At 55.4% G+C, this 18175-nt stretch overlaps 1 protein-coding gene across 9 annotated transcripts in view; it reads right to left on the reverse strand.

The window, feature by feature from the left end:
- Positions 1-8032: 8032 nt before the first annotated feature.
- PHC2 (polyhomeotic homolog 2) overlaps positions 8033-18175 on the reverse strand; it is a 141028-nt gene continuing 130885 nt past the window's right edge. For all 9 annotated transcript variants that reach the window (XM_073317239.1, XM_073317238.1, XM_073317237.1 and 6 more), the window contains 6 exons: positions 16040-16242; positions 13747-13876; positions 12240-12354; positions 11685-11826; positions 10633-10924; positions 8033-9530 (listed from right to left, as the gene is read on the reverse strand). In XM_073317239.1, the coding sequence (XP_073173340.1) occupies positions 9376-9530; positions 10633-10924; positions 11685-11826; positions 12240-12354; positions 13747-13876; positions 16040-16242 (1037 nt within the window). In that variant the 3' untranslated portion in view covers positions 8033-9375. The remainder of the gene's footprint in view (positions 9531-10632; positions 10925-11684; positions 11827-12239; positions 12355-13746; positions 13877-16039; positions 16243-18175) is intronic.

Genomic DNA, 18175 nt, shown 5'->3' on the forward strand with positions numbered 1-18175 from the left:
TAGATCCATCCTCTTTGGAACCCTCTTTCAGGCAGTTGAAAGCAGCTGTCAAATCCCCCCTCATTCTTCTCTTCCGCAGACTAAACAATCCCAGTTCCCTCAGCCTCTCCTCATAAGTCATGTGCTCCAGCCTCGTAATCATAAGTGCCCTGCACTTAGGATGGAACAATCCCATGCACTGCTACAGACTAGGGACCGAATGGCTAGGCAGCAGTTCTGCAGAAAAGGACCTAGGGGTGACAGTGGATGAGAATCTGGATATGAGTCAACAGTGTGCCCTTGTTGCCAAGAAGGCCAATTGCATTTTGGGCTGTATAAGTAGGAGCATTGCCAGCAGATCAAGGGACGTGATCATTCCCCTCTATTCGACATTGGTGAGGCCTCATGTGGAGTACTGTGTCCAGTTTTGGGCCCCACACTACAACTCCCCAGACATCTGTTGGGAAAATAATCCAGCATGGCACAGATTATCCAACAAGCTCTTGGAATGCATCAGAGACAATTTTTTATTTCAGAAGGGGGAGAAAGCTACTGGGGTGGGGGAGGCTGTTCTAGATCTGATTTTGACAAATAGGGAGGAACTGGCTGAGCGTTTGAAAGTGGAAGGCAGCTTGGGGAAAAGTGATCATGAAATGGTAGTGTTCATGATTCTAAGGAAGGATAGGAGGGAGAACAGCACACTAAAGACAATGGGTTTCAAGAGGCAGACTTTAGCAAACTCAGGGAGTTGGTAGGTAAGATCCCATGGGAAGCAAGTCTAAGGGGAAAAACAATTGAAGACAGTTGGCAGTTTTTCAAAGAGATATTATTAAGAGCACAAGAGCAAACTAGCCCACTGTGTAGGAAAGATTGGAAGTATGGCAAGAGCTGGCTTAACCATGTTTAAGAGGGATGAATTCAAACTGGAACAGGTACAGAGAAGGGCTACCAGGATGATCCGAGGAGTAGAAAACTTGTCTTATGAAAGGAGACTCAAGGAGCTTGGCTTGCTTAGCCTAACTAAAAGAAGGTTGAGGGGAGATATGATTGCTCTCTATAAATATATCAGAGGGATAAATACTGGAGAGGGAGAGGAATTATTTAAGCTCAGTACCAATGTGGACACAAGAACAAATGGATATAAACTGGCCACCAGGAACTTTAGACTTGAAATTAGACGAAGGTTTCTAACCATCAGAGGAGTGAAGTTTTGGAATAGCCTTCCAAGGGACAGTGGGGGCAAAAGATCTATCTGGCTTTAAGATTAAACTTGCTAAGTTTATGGAGGAGATGGTATGATGGGATAACATGATTTTGGTAATTAATTGATCTTTAAATATTCATGGTAAATAGGCCTAATGGCCTGTGATGGGATGTTAGATGTGGTGGGATCTGAGTTATCCAGGAAAGAATTTTCTGTAGTATCTGGCTGGTGAATCTTGCCCATATGCTGAGGGTTTAGCTGATCACCATATTTGGGGTTGGGAAGGAATTTTCTTCCAGGGAAGACTGGAAGAGGCCCTGGAGGTTTTTTGCCTTCCTCTGTAGCATGGGGCACAGGTCACTTGCTGGAGGATTCTCTGCTCCTTGAAGACTTTAAACCACAATTTGAGGACTTCAATAGCTCAGACATAGGTGAGGTTTTTCGCAGGAGTGGGTGGGGGAGTTTCTCTGGCCTGCGTTGTGCAAGAGGTCAGACTAGATGATCATAATGGTCCCTTCTGACCTTAGTATCTATGAATCTAGTTGTCTGTCTAGTTGGCAGCTGGTATCAAGTGGAGTGCCCCAAGGGTCGGTCCTGGGGCCGGTTTTGTTCAATATCTTCATAAATGATCTGGAGGATGGTGTGGATTGCACTCTCAGCAAATTTGCGGATGATACTAAACTGGGAGGAGTGGTAGATACGCTGGAGGGGAGGGATAGGATACAGAAGGACCTAGACAAATTGGAGGATTGGGCCAAAAGAAATCTGATGAGGTTCAATAAGGATAAGTGCAGGGTCCTGCACTTAGGATGGAAGAATCCCATGCACCGCTACAGACTAGGGACCGAATGGCTAGGCAGCAGTTCTGCGGAAAAGGACCTAGGGGTGACAGTGGACGAGAAGCTGGATATGAGTCAGCAGTGTGCCCTTGTTGCCAAGAAGGCCAATGGCATTTTGGGATGTATAAGTAGGGGCATAGCGAGCAGATCGAGGGACGTGATCGTTCCCCTCTATTCGACATTGGTGAGGCCTCATCTGGAGTATTGTGTCCAGTTTTGGGCCCCACACTACAAGAAGGATGTGGATAAATTGGAGAGAGTCCAGCGAAGGGCAACAAAAATGATTAGGGGACTGGAACACATGACTTATGAGGAGAGGCTGAGGGAGCTGGGATTGTTTAGCCTGCAGAAGAGAAGAATGAGGGGGGATTTGATAGCTGCTTTCAACTACCTGAAAGGGGATTCCAAAGAGGATGGCTCTAGACTGTTCTCAATGGTAGCAGATGACAGAACGAGGAGTAATGGTCTCAAGTTGCAGTGGGGGAGGTTTAGATTGGATATTAGGAAAAACTTTTTCACTAAGAGGGTGGTGAAACACTGGAATGCGTTACCTAGGGAGGTGGTGGAATCTCCTTCCTTAGAGGTTTTTAAGGTCAGGCTTGACAAAGCCCTGGCTGGGATGATTTAACTGGGAATTGGTCCTGCTTCGAGCAGGGGGTTGGACTAGATGACCTTCAGGGGTCCCTTCCAACCCTGATATTCTGTGATTCTGTGATTCTGTGAATCTAAAACGCAAAAAAGAGTTCTACAAAAAGTGGAAACTCAAGTCAAATTACAAAGAATTAATATAAAGAAATAACACAAGTATGTAGGGACAAAATTAGAAAGGCCAAGGCATAAAAGGTAACAAGAAAACATTCTACAAATACATTAGAAGCAAGAGGAAGACCAAGGACAGAGTAGGCCCATTACTCAATGAGTGGGGAAAGACAATAACAGAAAATGTGGAAATGGCAGAGGTGCTTAATGACTTCTTTGTTTCGGTTTTCACCAAGAAGGTTGGTGGCAATTGGACATCTAACATAGTGAATGCCAGTGAAAATGAGGTAGGATCAGAATCTAAAATAGGGGAAGAACAAGTCAAAAATTACTTAGACAAGTTAGATGTCTTGAAATCACCAGGGCCTGATGAAATGCATCCTAGAATACTCAAGAAGCTGACTGAGGAGATATCTGAGCCATTAGCAATTATCTTTGAAAAGTCATAGAAGACGGCAGACATTCCAGAAGACTGGAAAAGGACAAATCTAGTGCCCATCTATAAAAAGGGAAATAAGGACAACCTGGGGAATTACAGACCAGTCAGCTTAACTTCTGTACCCTGAAAAATAATGGAACAAATAATTAAGAAATCAATTTGCAAACACCCAGAAAATAATAAGATGATAAGTAACAGTCAGCTTTCTTTGACAGGGTAACAAGCTTTGTGGATGTGGGGGAAGCGGTAGATGTGGTATATTTTGACTTTAGTAAGGCTTTTGATACTGTCTCGCATGACCTTCTCATAAACAAACTAGGGAAATACAACCTAGATGGAGCTACTATAAGGTGAGTGCATAACTGGCTGGGAAATTGTTCCCAGAGAGTAGTTACCGGTGGTTCACAATCATGCTGGAAAGGCATAACGAGTGGGGTCCCGGAGGGATCAGTTCTGGGTCCGGTTCTGTTCAATATCTTCATCAGTGATTTAGATAATGGCATAGAGAGTACACTTATAAACTTTGTGGACGATACCAAGCTGGGAGGGGTTGCATGTGCTTTGGAGGATAGGATTAAAATTCAAAATGATCTGGACAAACTGGAGAAACGGTCTGAAGTAAATAGGATGAAATTCAATAAGGACAAATGAAAAGTACTCCACTTCGGAAGGAACAATCGCACACATACAAAATAGGAAATGACTGCCTAGGAGGGAGTACTGCGGAATGGTCATAGTGGATCTCAAAGTAAATATAAGTCAACAGGGTAACACTGTTGCAAAAAAAGTAAATATCATTCTGGGATGTATGAGCAGGAGTGTTGTAAGCAAGACACGAAAAGTAATTTTTCCGCTCTACTCCGTGCTGATTAGGCCTCAACTGGAGTATTGTGTTCAGTTCAGTTCAGGAAAGATGTGGACAAATTGGAGAAAGTCCAGAGAAGAGCAACAAAAATGATTAAAGTTCTAGCAAATATGACCTATGAGGGAAGATTGAAAAAATTGGGTTTGTTTAGTCTGGAGAAGAGAAGACAGAGGGGGTACATGATGACAGTTTTCAAGTACATAAAAGGTTGTTACAAGGAGGAGGGAGAAAATTTGTTCTTCTTAATCTCTGAGGATAGGACAAGAAGCAATGGGCTTAAATTGCAGGAAGGGCAGTTTAGGTTGGACATTAGAAAAAACTTCTTAATTGTTGGAGTGGTGAAGCACTGGAATAAATTGCCTAGGGAGGTTGTGGAATCTCCATCACTGGAGATTTTTAAGAGCAGGTTGGACAAACACCTGTCAGGGATGGTCTAGATAATACTTAGTCCTGCCTTGAGTGCAGGGGACTGGATTAGATGACCCCTCAAGGTCCCTTCCAGTTCTATGAGTCTATGACTGAGCTTGATAACTTTGTGGAGGGGATGGTATGATGGGACTTCCTACAATGGCATGTAGCTGATCTGTGACTGCTAGCAGGAAATATCCCCGATGGCCAGTGATAGGACACTAAGTGGGGAGGGCTCTGAGTTTCTACAAAGAATTCTTTCCCAGGTGTCTGGCTGGAGGGTCTTGCCCACAAGTTCATGGGCTAACTGATGGTCATATTTGGGATCGGGAAGGAATTTCCTCCAGGTCAGATTGGCAGAGACCCTGGGTTTTTTTTCCACTTTCTTTTGCAGCGTGGGGCACAGGTCACCTGTAGATTTAAACTAGTGTAAATGGTGGATTCTCTGTAACTTGGAGTCTTTAAACCATGATTTGAGGATGTCAGTAACTCAGCCAGAGGGTAGGGGTCTGTTACAGGAGTGGGTGAGTGAGGTTCTGTGGCCTGGGATGTGCAGGAGGTCAGACTAGATGATCATGATGGTACCCTCTGGACTTAACATCTATCAAACAAACTTGACTGTCCAGAGGACAAAGGAAGTTGTCCTGTGGGATTGTGGGATCCTTTTCACACTCAAGAGCATGAATCCAGTAGGGCTGCACGTACACTGCAAAACAACACGGCTTGAACCCTGGGTCCCAGCTTGACTCAGGCTCAGACCCTCCACCCCCATTGGGTCCAAGCCCTGGGTTAGTGTGATTTGTGTGTAGACAGAAGGGAGGGTTAGCCTGAGTTTGAACCCCAGGCTTCCACTGCAGTGTAGACAGACCCATCGTGCCATTGCAGCACTGTTGTTTCCATGCACAGTCTTTAGGTGTCAGCAGAGGCTCAAAATGCCAGAGGCAGCCCCAGGCTTAGCCTGTAACAGGGTGGAGGGAGGGGAAAGTTTACTGGGCCAGTAGTCATGGGGATGAGCTCAGCTGCCCCTGCCAAGGATGCATGCCATCCCCTTCCCCACTGAAATCCAATGGGCTTTCCCAGGGGCAGCCCATTAACCCTTCGTGTTGGTTGATCCCCAGGCAAACTGCAAAGTGGGCTACACTCACCCCAGCCATCCCCCCCAAAGAGCCCCTCCCCCTTGTGCTGGTACCTGGGGATCATGGCCCCACCCAGCCGATTTAACCCTTTCCCCATTGCTCAGCACCCTGGTTATTGACGTGCTCTCCTCTAGATTGTCAGACGGAGGTTCCCCAGAGCACCCCATTATTGCAGGCAGTGGGCCTGCCACCTACCCACTCCAGATACGATACCCTGGCACTGCCAGCAGGTGAGAGCAGAACCCCATGGAGACATGTGGGACCACACTCAGCCTAGGGTCCTGGGCCATGAAATCAGAGGAGGGGAAGAGGTGTATCATCCAGGCTAACCCCCGGCAGGGCAGGAGCCTTGCCTGCAGCCCAGGTTCCGGTGACTTGCCCTACTTTAGTTGAGAGGGCCAGGCCACCTGTGAGCTGGCTCCACCCCCCCAAAGGGCCGCCCCTCTTGTGGTCCAGGAGATCTCACTGGTGGGGGCTTCCCTTTCCCCTAGTTACTGGCAGGGCTACACTGCGGCTACCCCTCTCCCTGGGGTGCTCTCGCTCTCCTCTAGCGGTAGAAGGTTCTCTCATGCCCACCTCCAGCAGATGGGCTAACTCCTCCGCTGCTCACCTCTGAACCCCCTCGGTTGTCCCCCACCCTCCTGCACCAGCCACGGCCAGGGACGCTCCCCGGCCCCTCCGCGCACTAGCTCTCCATCCTTTAGTCAGCGTGCTGTAGGCTGACTGTGAGTTGCATCAGACCCATTTCTAAAGCACCCGTCATGAGTGGCCCGGCTCATATTTCTACCCTCTCCCACGCCTGCTGTGTCGTTCCCTGGGCTGTTTGCAAAGCCTCCCAGGGCGTGATCAGCACACAAGGTTAACCCACCACTTACCCCCAGGAGTGGAAACCTCAAGCAGCAGGAGCCAGCATTGAACTCTTCAGCATTGTGCCCCCCACGCCCTGCAACACCATTCATAGCCAAGGAACGTCCAGCGGGAGATTGAACCTGCTCCTAAACTCCAGCTGAGTGGGTGGCTAAGCTGCCAGACTCTATTCTAATGAGATGCTACCTCTCACCCCCTTCACTGCCCCACCAGCACTCCTGCTTTGACCCTTGCAAGCAAAGGGGCTGGGGGGAGGATACTGAGCCAGGGTCGGGGGGCTTTGGACTTGTTGGCTACCTGAAGCAGGGCCTGAGCCACAGCATGAATGGTGCAACTGGCACCTTGCAAGAGTGGATTCTACATCTGCTCCCACCGAAGCTGATGGGAGCATCCAGCGTATGCGGCCTCAGCAGAGGGCTGCACAAGGGCTGCAGACAGAAGACATTGGCCATCTCTGCCTCGGCAACTCCAGGTGGCAGGAGTATGCTCAGCTCCTGGGCACTTCATGCTGGAGCATGGCAGGGCACAGAGCACACTCCCTGCTGCCCCCAGCAGCCAGAATCCACAGTGCTGCCATTACCAAGGGCGAGTGAGTGCCATACCGAGGGAGCTAGACTCTAAGCTAGGGTGGGAGAGACCTGGGATCAAGGCCCTGCCAAGGGAAGACTCTTAGGCCCAGATCTTCAGAGGTGAGATCTTCCATTGAGCTCAACATGAGTTAGGTGGCCACGTACCTTTGGAGATCTGTGCCTCAGTTTCCCCCACAGGGATAACAGCCCTGCCCTACATGAGACTAAATCCATTGAAGACTGGGAGGGGCTCAGCTACCAGGCACTGGGCTGTGACTATGGGGGAGAGCGAAGGATATGAACAGAGCTGGGGACAGTTGTTGGACTGTTTTGCCAAGAAACTGGCATTTTTCAGAAACCATGTTTGTGAAACCAGTTGGTTTCCCAAGTTTTCCAGGACGCTTTGGGGGGAGGCTGCTCCTGTTTGGGGCCCATCCAAGAGGTGTGGTGTTTTTTCCATTTGTTGGTTTCTAACTCTCTGCCCCCTTCCCTGGCCCAGCTGGTTGGTCAATTGGGGCACAGGTCAGCCAACTTTCTGGCTTGGAAGTTTCAGTTTTGAAAAATATTTTCAAAAGTGAAAAGAAGAATTCCAGCCCCTGGGCCCTGCTCAGCATCAACCCAACAGAGCAGCTGCTCTCACCCTGCCCCTTCCTCATGGATTTCATGAGCTCCAGCCACCCCAAGGGGATGACACTGGCTCCTCTCCCCCTTTCATTCAACTCCCTCTCCATCCCACCATTTCCAGCTCTTATCACTGGGGAGACTGGGTAAACCGGAGCTAACGCAGTACTGCGAGAGCCTTCAGTGTCGAACCATAGCCGAGATGGGGGTCTCCACTCAGGGCAGGGCAGGGAAGGGCAGGGCTGAAAGGTTTCACCTAGCCGAGCCCCCGCTCCTGCTACTAACCAGCCGAAGAGCGGCTGGCGCCCAGCATGCGTCTAGGCCCAGAAAAGCCCCCGAGCTGAGGTTTGTGGGGGTTTTTTGTAATGTTTATTAAAAACAACAGGAAAAAAAAAGGGGGGTTTAAAAAGACCTTCCCAGCCCAGCCTCCCTCAGTCTAGAGCCAGGAGTGGCTCCCTAGTTGCTGGGGGACACTTGCAGCCGGCAGCTCTGCAATAGGGAGGGGAGGATAGAGCTACATCTCTCCCCCTCTTAAGAGAGGAATGATTCTCAGTGGGGCTTGGAGCCCCCCACCCCGCTGCATGCGGGCAGCCTTGGCAGTATTATGGCAGCCTGAGGACAGGTGCCAAGGGAAGCCCTAGGGAGGCCTGTGCAGATGCCCCCCAAGCCAGCATGGGGGACTGCTCTGTTGGCATGAGCCAGCTACTCTGGCCCCAGTAGCCTGGAGGGACAGTCCCACCTGCCCCCTCCACAGCACAGGGACGGATGCTCTTAGGGCACTGGGGCCAGCGGTGCCCATGCCCAGGGAACACAGCAGGCCCTGCTGCAATGCATCCCCCTGCCAAGGGGCACTAGGCACTCTCGCCCCCACACACAGCCAGCCAGGAGCCTGCTCCCCACTGTGCTGTCCCAGGAGCAGGGCCCCCACCACCCAGGAGCCCTCCCCAGTGGGACACGCCGGCTTCTGAGTTAACAGTCTGAGCCACAGGACGTGCTGCCACCCCCAGCAGCCTTGGCCGCAGGCTGGGAGCACAAATTGGGGCCCAGGAACTGGCAGCCTGCCCGGGGGCGCAGGGGGCCATGCCTGGCACCACAACCACACACAACTTTAAGGCAACCGTCCTGTTTGGCATTGAGAGGAGGGGTTGGGTCCAGCACGCATCCCTCAGCCTCTCCAGGGGGTGGCGAGTCTGCAGTTCTGGGGGGTGACTGGGGGTGCCAGAGGGGCTAGAGGGGAGTGGGGCTCCTGTAGATCACACAGCTAGGTGGGTAGAGGGGAATCAGCCCAGCCCTGACTACTGCCAGCCAGCACCTGGCCATGGGGGCCACTGCCCCTTGAACAGCCCCATCCTGCCCTGCAGCCAGGATCCCCTCTCCCCTGTACACCGCGGGGCAGTCTGGGACAGCAGTAGGGGAAGCTAATGCTACAGAATACGTATAGCCCCGCAAGCCATAGCCTCCTGCCCCCAGCAAGGAGGTGGGACGACAGGGATATCCAGGCATCAGACCCCAGCTGTGGGATTCAGGGGCCTTTGTGCTCCAGGCAGCATGGAGCTCATGGGCCCAGTGTTGTCCGCCCAGCTCCTAGTGACAGCTACAGCCTGTTCCCAAAGGGCTTCCGGGGGCAGGTGCCTCTGCCCTGCGTGGGAGCGGCTAGGTGGGCTGCCCGTGCCATGCATGCGGGCGCCTCTAGGAGTCCTTGAGCATGCTGATGCGGGCGTAGATCTTCAGCGCTGGGCCCAGCTTGATGTTCATGGCGCTCATGAGGTGATCCTCCTTCAGTAGCAGCAGGGCCTGCCCGTCGATCTCCTGGGCGCGGAACTCCTCCGCGATCTCCTGGCACCCTGCAGGGAGCCAGTGAGGCCATCAGAGTGGGTGCCAGCCCAGCCTTCCACCCCCTCCCCCCCCGGCCAGCTCTGCCCTCTCCAGGGAGCCATCACCACCTCCCCACGCCAAGCAGATCCATGCTAGCTCAGTGCTGGATGGGAGCCTGAGCCAGTGCGGGGGAGCAGGACTGGCAGGGGGTGTGTCCCCTTGCAGGCAGCCCTAGGTGTGCTGAAACCGTCTTGGCAGAAAAATAGAACGAACCTGATCACGTTACCCAGGCACCGCGGCCCCACCTAGCTCAGGGGAGCCCTCGCTGGGGTCCCCGGCAGCTGTAACTGCCAACAGTGGCTTTGTTCCTGTCCCAGTCTCTTGCTGTGAGCTGTTAAGTAGCTCCTGTGTCCCACCCCCCAAGTGGCCGCAGTGCTCCTGAGGCAGAAGCAGGGAGTGTGCCGCAACCCGACACCCCCCACTGGAAGGGCAGTCAGCACAGGGCTCTGGGGTGCCTCTTTTGTGGTGGAGGGAGGTTGGGAAGACTCCCCCCTCCCAGGGAGGCCCAGACAAACCCTCTGCCTGGGTCCCGCAGGACAGGTCAGGGCATCTCACAGTGAGCAGGGAAGTGACAGGTGGGGCCGAAGGATGCTGACAGCGGAGGCCAGGGGGTGCAGGAATGCCCCTGGGGGAACGAACCCCTGCAGGATAGACTGACACCTCAGACAGAGGGGGAGCAGTGGCCTGTCTGAGGCCCCAGCACTGGAGGCAGGCACTCAGGGTCAGCACAGGTGAGAGGGACGGTGGGGTGATTGCTGAGGGCCCTCCTAGCCTGGCCAGCTGCTCTCAGATTTGGGGACAGAGTGGTTTGCTCTAGCTGAAACCTGCCGCCAAGCTCACTAGCTTCTCCCTGGAAGTCAAAGCCTGGTTCCCCATGCTCCTTCCATGCTAACTCCAGCCCACCTCGCTGGATAGCACAGAACAGCTACTGGACTCCACCCCAGAGCTAGCTGCACGTCAGCAGTGGACAAAGCAACACCCCAGACATGTAGACCTCAAAGATCCTGCAGGCCCTGGCTGGCCCAGGGTCCATGTGGCAGGGAGGGGAGCAAGGCTGGGAGGGTCCCTCACCTGGCAAGGAGCGGATGAATTCATAGACATCCTCCACATTCCACTTGGTGGGCTCGCTGGGCAGGAAGTGGTGCCCAATGCCCACAAGGTCCCGCATGTGCATGTCGGGCAGCTCCAGGTCACGCTCGCCCTGCCGCCGGCGTGAGGTGGATGAGCTGGCCGAGAGGGGCGAGAGTGGCTCCTCGTAGCTCGAGTTATCGGAGCAGCGGCTGGAATCCTCCTGGCTGCGGTTGAGCTGGAGCGAGGCTGTGACGGAGAGCGGCACCGAGCCCGTGGAGAGGGACACTGGCGTCTGGAGGGGCAGTGGAGAGGTCAGCCTGTGGGGGGCCAGCCCCCCACCGCCCCATGCAACATCCATCTCCCCAGTCTCTTCTGCTCTGCAGACGATTGGGAGCCAGGACACCTGGGTCCTATTGCTCCCTCTGGGGAACTAGGGCAGGACTCCTGGGTTCTATTGCTGGTGCTGGACGGAGTGCAGTCTAGTGGTTAGAGGGCAGGGGATGGAGCCCAAAGTCCTGCGTTCTAGTCTCAGCTTCAGCAGAAAGTTGACTGTCTGTCCGGAGGTTCTTAGGTTCTGTTCCCCCCCACACCCTCTCAGCACACTGCTGGCCCTCCCTCCCGACTGGGCAATGGGGCTAACTGATGGTTAAGATCAACCTTTTACCCCCAATCGGGGATATTGCAGATTATGTATTCCTTATGCCATCCAAGCCTAGCCCGAATTTTGCACCCCTTGATAATCTGTACCTTATCCCCTGATAACCAGAAACTTCTACGCTTAAACTCTGTGCCTTTTTTTAAATTTTATTTTAACATCTTAATAAAATTGTAGCCCCATCTGCCTGAGACCCTCCACGCACCTGCCCTACAGCAGTGACTACCACTCTCAGCCCTCAGGCGAGCAGGGGGTGCCTGCAGAGGCGCAGCGCTTTGCCAAGGGCCAATGGGTAGCCCAGGTCCTTGACTTCCAGGCTCATGCACGAGCTGCCTCCTGGGGATCCTGGGGGAGGGAGGGGGTTAGGTTCACCACCCTGGGGGAGGCTGCAGCTCACCTGTTTCTTGGTGTCCTTGCTGAGGCCAGGTAAGGCCCCCTTGCAGGCGCGACGGCGCCCGTGTGCGGCCGCCCCCGGTTTCTGGAGCTTGCTGCGGTCAGGGTGGAAGAGCCCCACTCGCTTTGTGCATCCCACGTTGTACCTGACGGGGAGCCAGGAGCGGGTCAGTGATAGGGCCTCAGTCCAGCGGCCTCACCACCCTGCCATACTCCCCACAGTGGCCGGATGAGTGCCGATGGCGCCTAGGGGAGCCCTGCACTAGGCAGATGCACCAGCCACAGCACGGCCCTGCCAGCATCCCGGCCCCCAGAGCCAACATGTTGGTGGGGGGGAAAATCCCCTAGCCCCTGCGTGAGGCAGATGATGCTGAGGGATGGAGTGGGACTCAGGGGCTTTGCCCCACGGTGGGGATGACATGCACGAAGGGGTAGGGCAACGCTAGGTTGCCTTGCCCAGCGGCAGAGCCGGGAGTGCTGCTTGGTAGCGGGGTCAGGCGCCGCTCGGGGAGGGGGGGGTTGGGGAGTTGGTTGTCAGGCACTGCTCAGTAGTGGTTACCTTTTGGCACAGGCCATGGAGCAGAAGCGTTTGGACCTCTTGAACTTGTAGGCGAAGTCAACGCGGCCACAGAGCTCACACTTCAGCTTCGGGGGGTTCCCTTCCTCTTTGGATTCTGGGGACACAGCAGGACACAGGGACCAACAGACACACCTGGCTCTTAGTGACGGCTTGCACACGCCTGGCATGCAGTGGGGTCTCAGCCACTGCCTGGCCAGAGCAACCCTGCCCCCCCCCGGCATCGCCCCCCCCTCCTCCCCCAAGCACAGCCACCATCTGTAGTCCCCTGGGCCACAGGCCAGCACCAGCCCCCAGCACCAATCCTCCACACACAGGCCACCCACCATAGGCAAGGCCACTTCCCCGCTCCCCCTGGCCACACAGCCCCCCCAGCAGGCCACTCCTGGCAGGCACCTCGGTTGCTCTAGGTGAGGGGGTGACTGTCCCTGACTGTTCCCTCCCACTCAAAGGCCAGACGAGGAGATCCAGGCACCCTGCAGACACTCTGGCTTTCAAATTGCTGGGCTCTCCCATGCCAGACAGGCAGGCTGGCCTAACTCTGGGCGCCATGGGATCCTGCTTTTGGTGGGTGGGCAAATGAGTGTTATTCCTGGAGCCACGGGCCCGAGGCAGCAGCACATGTGGGTCTGCCCTACACAGGGATCCTGAGATGTTCTTGTATCTTAACCCAGCAGCCCTGAGGAGACTGGAGAACATCTGGGTATTGGGGGCATCTCAGCCTTTGTGCGTCTCCCCACCATCACTTTACCCACATTAGCAAACAGTTGCTGCACAATCGGCTTGAATGACTCAGCCCCCTTTGCGTCCTGGCCCGCACTGCCAGACACCAGGCTGCCCCCGAACCTGGAAACCAGGCCAGGGTCCCAGGAAAGGCCCCAGGGGATAGGCCCTGGCCTCAGCCCATAAGCCTACAAGCTGAAGGTTGAGAGCACAGCTACCTCTCAGCTCCCTGCTTATCTGCCCTCCCTGCTTCTGCACTTCCTTTGTGGGTGAGAAAAGGGTGCTGAGGGTGGAGAACGAAGTGTTTTGCAGCCTTCATGGGCTCTCGCAGCCCCTGGGAGGGGAGTCAGGATCATCATCCCCTCCCCCAAATCTTATGGATGGGGAAACTGAAGCACAAAAGGGGAAAGTGACCTAGGAGGGTAGTGGCAGAGGCAGAAATAGAACCCTGGTCCCAGCTCTAACCATTAGCCTGTGCTCCCACCACCCTATTCCCCGCTGTCTCCTCCTCCCCCTCTTCCCAGTGGGAATAGTGTCAAGGGCTGCTCTGCCTGTGCTAGGGTGAAAGGGCCGTCCCATAGCGCCCCCTTTGATGGGGCAGTGGGGAGGTTTGACCCTCAGCACCCACTGGGTTCTGAAGGGATCAGGCAGCCCCCGACCTCAGCTCTTAACGAACATGACAGCTGCTCCCTCCCCTGACTAGTGGGGTGGGAGGATCAGTGGCAGGTGGCACAGTTCTCTAGCGCCTCTGCTGGCCGGGGCCTACCTTGCAGATAGGGCTCCTCCATTTCCGAGTCAGTGGTGGTTGTATTGTCCTGCTGTGGGAGTTTCTCGGCCAAAAGGCCCTGGGCATACTTCTTCTTGAGATTCCCCACGAGCAGTGAAGAGCGCCCCACCTGGAGAGCCGGAGACACAGGGCAAGACAGATTAGAGGGCTGCTCTGCCTGCAACCTTGGGCTGGCTCTCGGCAGGCCTCCAAAAACCCTGTGGTGGGCGGAAAGGAGGGGGCTGCTACCTGCCCCTCTGGGGAGTTCGGCCTAGAACTCAGCTCCAAAACCAGAGACCTTTGCTGTGGGAGTTGGAGGAGAGCTCCCCCAGCTGGCAGCAGTGGTAGCAGCTCTGGGATGCAACCACTGAAGGGCAACAGCAGTGACCCACCAAGTCAGGCTGTTCTGGTGGGCCAGCTAGGTGGGCAGGGGGATGCAGAGCAAAGCAAGGCTTCTGCTCAGGCCCAAGCATGCTGCCTCTGCCATGCTCCCTGCCGCACCAGCTGGCTCCAAGCTGAGCTCCTGGCCTGCATGGAGCCGAGTTACTCAGGGACACGCCCTTGTTCACACTGGCACAGCAGAAGCCCACTCGGGTTTGGAGGTGGAGCTGAACTTTGCATATCCAGGCAAACTGGCATTAGAGGGTGCCAGGTCCAGAGGCTGAAACGATTTGCCCAGCCCCACACACTGGAGAAAGCTGCCCCTCTCCTGTGCCTCTAAGGTGCATTTCTCCCTCACACAGAGTGCAGCGATCTTTGCCTCATCCCTGCCTCCCCCCTTCAGCACCCAGCTCACGTGCTCAGTGCAGCCTCCCTCAGTCACGCAGTGTACACACGCAGGCCCCAATCCTGCATTAACCACCTGCTGCGAGCAGTCCCATCACAGTTATGCAGGATCGGAGCCTGAGTCGAAGGGCCGCATGAACACACAAGCATTAGTGAAATCCACCCTGGGCAGAAGGCCTCGGCACCACCAATATCCCGCAGGTTTAGGAGGGGCGCGTATCTCATGCAGGGCCTCTGGGCGGGGGTGAATTTCATCTGCTGCAATTTGCAGAGTCTCACAGCTCAGTCACCTCTCTGCTTATTCTCCCCAGGGAGGGCTGGCTCCTGCCCTGCCAGCTCACCCGGCAAGACGGTCGAAGGAGGTTTTGGTTTTGTTCTGAGAAAAATTGATCTTTTTCCTCTCGCTCTAAAGCGGCTCAACCATTTTCGCTCCAAGTGGAATATTCCCTTTCGGACAGAGACCAGGCTGAGAGGAGACTGAGCAAGCTCTGAGTGGCTGGAACGGACCCCTTTACGCACAGCAGCTGCTGCTCCGTCCTCAGGAGCGCTTTACGCCATGCGCTGCTGGGCCTGTCGCTCCCTGTACCGACCCAAATGCTTCGGCAAAGTGGGGGGAGGGGTCATATAAATAAGATTTCTACCCTCAGGCTGAAGCTCTGACTAGGCTCCAGGCCCCCCACCCCCAGTTCCTGAGCACTTCTTAGCTCTGCTAGGAAGCCAGACAGGTTAACAATAACTTTATTTACAAGGACCTTTAAATAAATATTGTAACAATAACACTGATATCGATGCCCAGAAGTGTCCCCTGCCCCTTTCAAAGACAGTAACTGCCATTCCGCACTTTCACCTACAGCGCGTGGTGAATCCAAGGGTTTCAAAGCACATTTGAAAACAGCGACAAGTTTGAATCATAACCCTTTGCTTAGTGCTTTTCACCCCCGCCTCTCACAGCGCTTCCCAAAGTCTCATTATCCCCATGGCTCACATGGGGAAACAGAGGGAGAGCTGTTAAGGCCCCCATTTTCCAAAAGCGGCCTTGGATTTGGGGGGGGGCCTCAGGTGCTCCAGTGGACACACCTAAGGCCTGATTTCCTGAAGCACTGAGCACCCTCCGTGGGCGTGCACCATCCCAGACAAGGCCCAAAGTGTCTAAAACTGGGCACACAAATTCAGAGGCCCCTTCTGAAAGGAGCCTTACCCAGGATCACCCGTCAGTGGTTGAGCGAGGCCTGGAACTCAGGAGTCCTGACCCCCAGTCCTGTGCTCTAACCATTAGACCACCTGGCCCAGAATAGCACCCCACAGTGGGGGCAGCATCTGCTTCTCTCACAGCAGAGGTGAGCGCCCCCCTCAGGCTGAGCTGTGGCATGGCAGTGACTGGAGGCCGATGCTCAGCTGGCTCCTGCTATTGTCAGGGAAACAGGGCGGGAGCGGGACCTGGGCGTGCGCCAAAGCGAGAACACAAAAAGAGAACAGGGTAAAGGGGGGAAAAGAAGAAGGTGCGTACCGGGAACGGCTCTGCCCCCTCCTGGATCACAAACCCTTCGATAACATGCGTCAGGACTTGTGGTTTCACAATGGCCTGTGGTGGTTTATTCTCACCATTCTGGGGGGCAGTACCAGCAACAGTAGAGGCAGAGTTCCCGTTCCCTGAGGTCATGCCGGGGCTGCTGGGGTCGTTCTGCGCGTGAACACGGTCCTGTCCCGGCTCTGCAGGGGGAGACGAGATTGAGCTGGGGGGGTGGGGCTTGCAGAGAGACACACGAACACACCCGCCCCGTGAGACACGCAGCGAGGGGGGCACACTGCCTCACAGCAGAACGCAGCCAGCTCGAGCAGTCACAGCACACGCGGAGTGCGGCAAGCAGACGCACGCGCAGAGAGGAGTGGCCTCCCCTCCCCTCCCCCTGCTCTCCCCAGGTGGGGTGGGCATGTGGCAAGGCAGCTGATCTCAGCCTGTGCGGGATCTGCCCCCTGTTCCATTCAGGCCTCTGCACCGTTCGGTGGGGCAGCCATTACCATACAGCTGACTCCCCGGCTGTTCCCCAGGGCAGGATGAATGGGCCCAGAGCAGCGAGTCACATGGCACTCTCCCCCCCCCACCCCCCGGCCAGCCGGCGCACACAGGCTGGATTGTGTGCAGCTGAATGCTCTCCAAGAACCCCCATGCGCAGAGTCAATGGACAGAGCACACTCCCCTCCAGCTGGGACGCTCTCAGGCACAATGAACAGAGGGGAGCACCAGGAGGTCTGTGGGCAGCTGACTCCACTGCGCCCAGAGGATCTGGAATTAGAGGGGCCCGATCTCTACAGGGGATACACTACAATACACCAGATCCTGTGCACAGCCCCCTCTCCCCCCAACTCCATCACTCCTGGCACTTAAACCAGGGTAGGCAAGCAATGAAGCACGGGGACCCCATCCCCCATGGGACCATACTGACCATCCTTCTCTGACCACCTAGGGGCCTAGACAGACACCAGAGCCCTACCCCCAGTGCCAGGCAGCAGGCCTCTCCAGCCCCTCACCTCTGCCAGCCTCCTCATCTGACACTCTGCTACGGGAGGGCTCAGCTGGCCAGGGCAGGGTGCTGGAAGCAGGGCCAGCTGGGATGGGTGTGAGAGCCTCTGGGTGCTCCGAGGAGGCTCCCGCATATAATCTGGCATGAAGGGGATCCCTGCCAAGTAGTGGAAGGTTCCCCCTCTGCTGCAGCCCCTGGACGCTGTCCTAAGTGCCCCCTGCTCCCCCGGCACAGGAGGGTCTCTGAGGGGCAGGGCTGGGCCAGCAGCACGGGAACACAGAGATACTGGATTGAGCCAGACTGCAAAGCTGTCCAGGGCTACTCTAGGTTATGCTGCGGCCAGCCCTGATACTAAGGTGAGGACAGCGGTATAAGAATCTGTAGAGAACAGGAAGGGCTGCCTAGCCATTAGCAGAGCCTCAGCCCTGGCTGCTCCACACAAGGAGGAGCCATTGGAGTGCAGGGCCCACGAACTGGCTATGGAGCCTTTGGCTGATCGAGAATGCACCCAAGTCGAGCCCTGTTCACTGTGGCTGCTCTCTGGCCCCACATACACCAAGTTTGGCAGGTCTCAGTCTAGTCCCATGTGGGCAGGTGTCCAATAAACGCCATCACAGGGACCACTAACACCCCCTCCTTGGCCATCTCAGCCACAGCAGGGTGGGGTGGGGTGGGGGGGGCCCCCACTGGCTTAAGGCCAGACTCTCAACATAACAGGCACACTGTGGATCCAGGGCCCGTGACGTCCAAGCCCCTCCCTCCCCCCGCAACAGCATCCCCTCTGGGTCAGGGCTGAAACATAAAGAGGCCACATGCGTGGGATGCCTGTCCCACCACCAGACCATTTAACAGAGGTTGCCAAGCTAGAGCGAGCACTCAGCACTCGTGCCCCTGAGGTGCTGCTCCGGCCACCTGGGCAGGGGCTCGGCTGCGAGAACACTGCTAGCAGGGCACAGCCAGGGGATTTATGGCATCCGTGCACAGCAGGGCCCTGGAGGCACCCACCTCTGTCTCAACAGCAGGGAGCCTTTCCGATGGCAAAGCTGTGCCACCCCCCCCCAAGTTACCAAGGCGCCTCTTCTCAGTATGACTGTGCAAAGTAATGTCCCGGGCAGAGCCAG

Source organism: Lepidochelys kempii, chromosome 18 (genome assembly GCF_965140265.1).
Source record: "Lepidochelys kempii isolate rLepKem1 chromosome 18, rLepKem1.hap2, whole genome shotgun sequence".
NCBI lineage: Eukaryota > Metazoa > Chordata > Testudines > Cheloniidae > Lepidochelys > Lepidochelys kempii.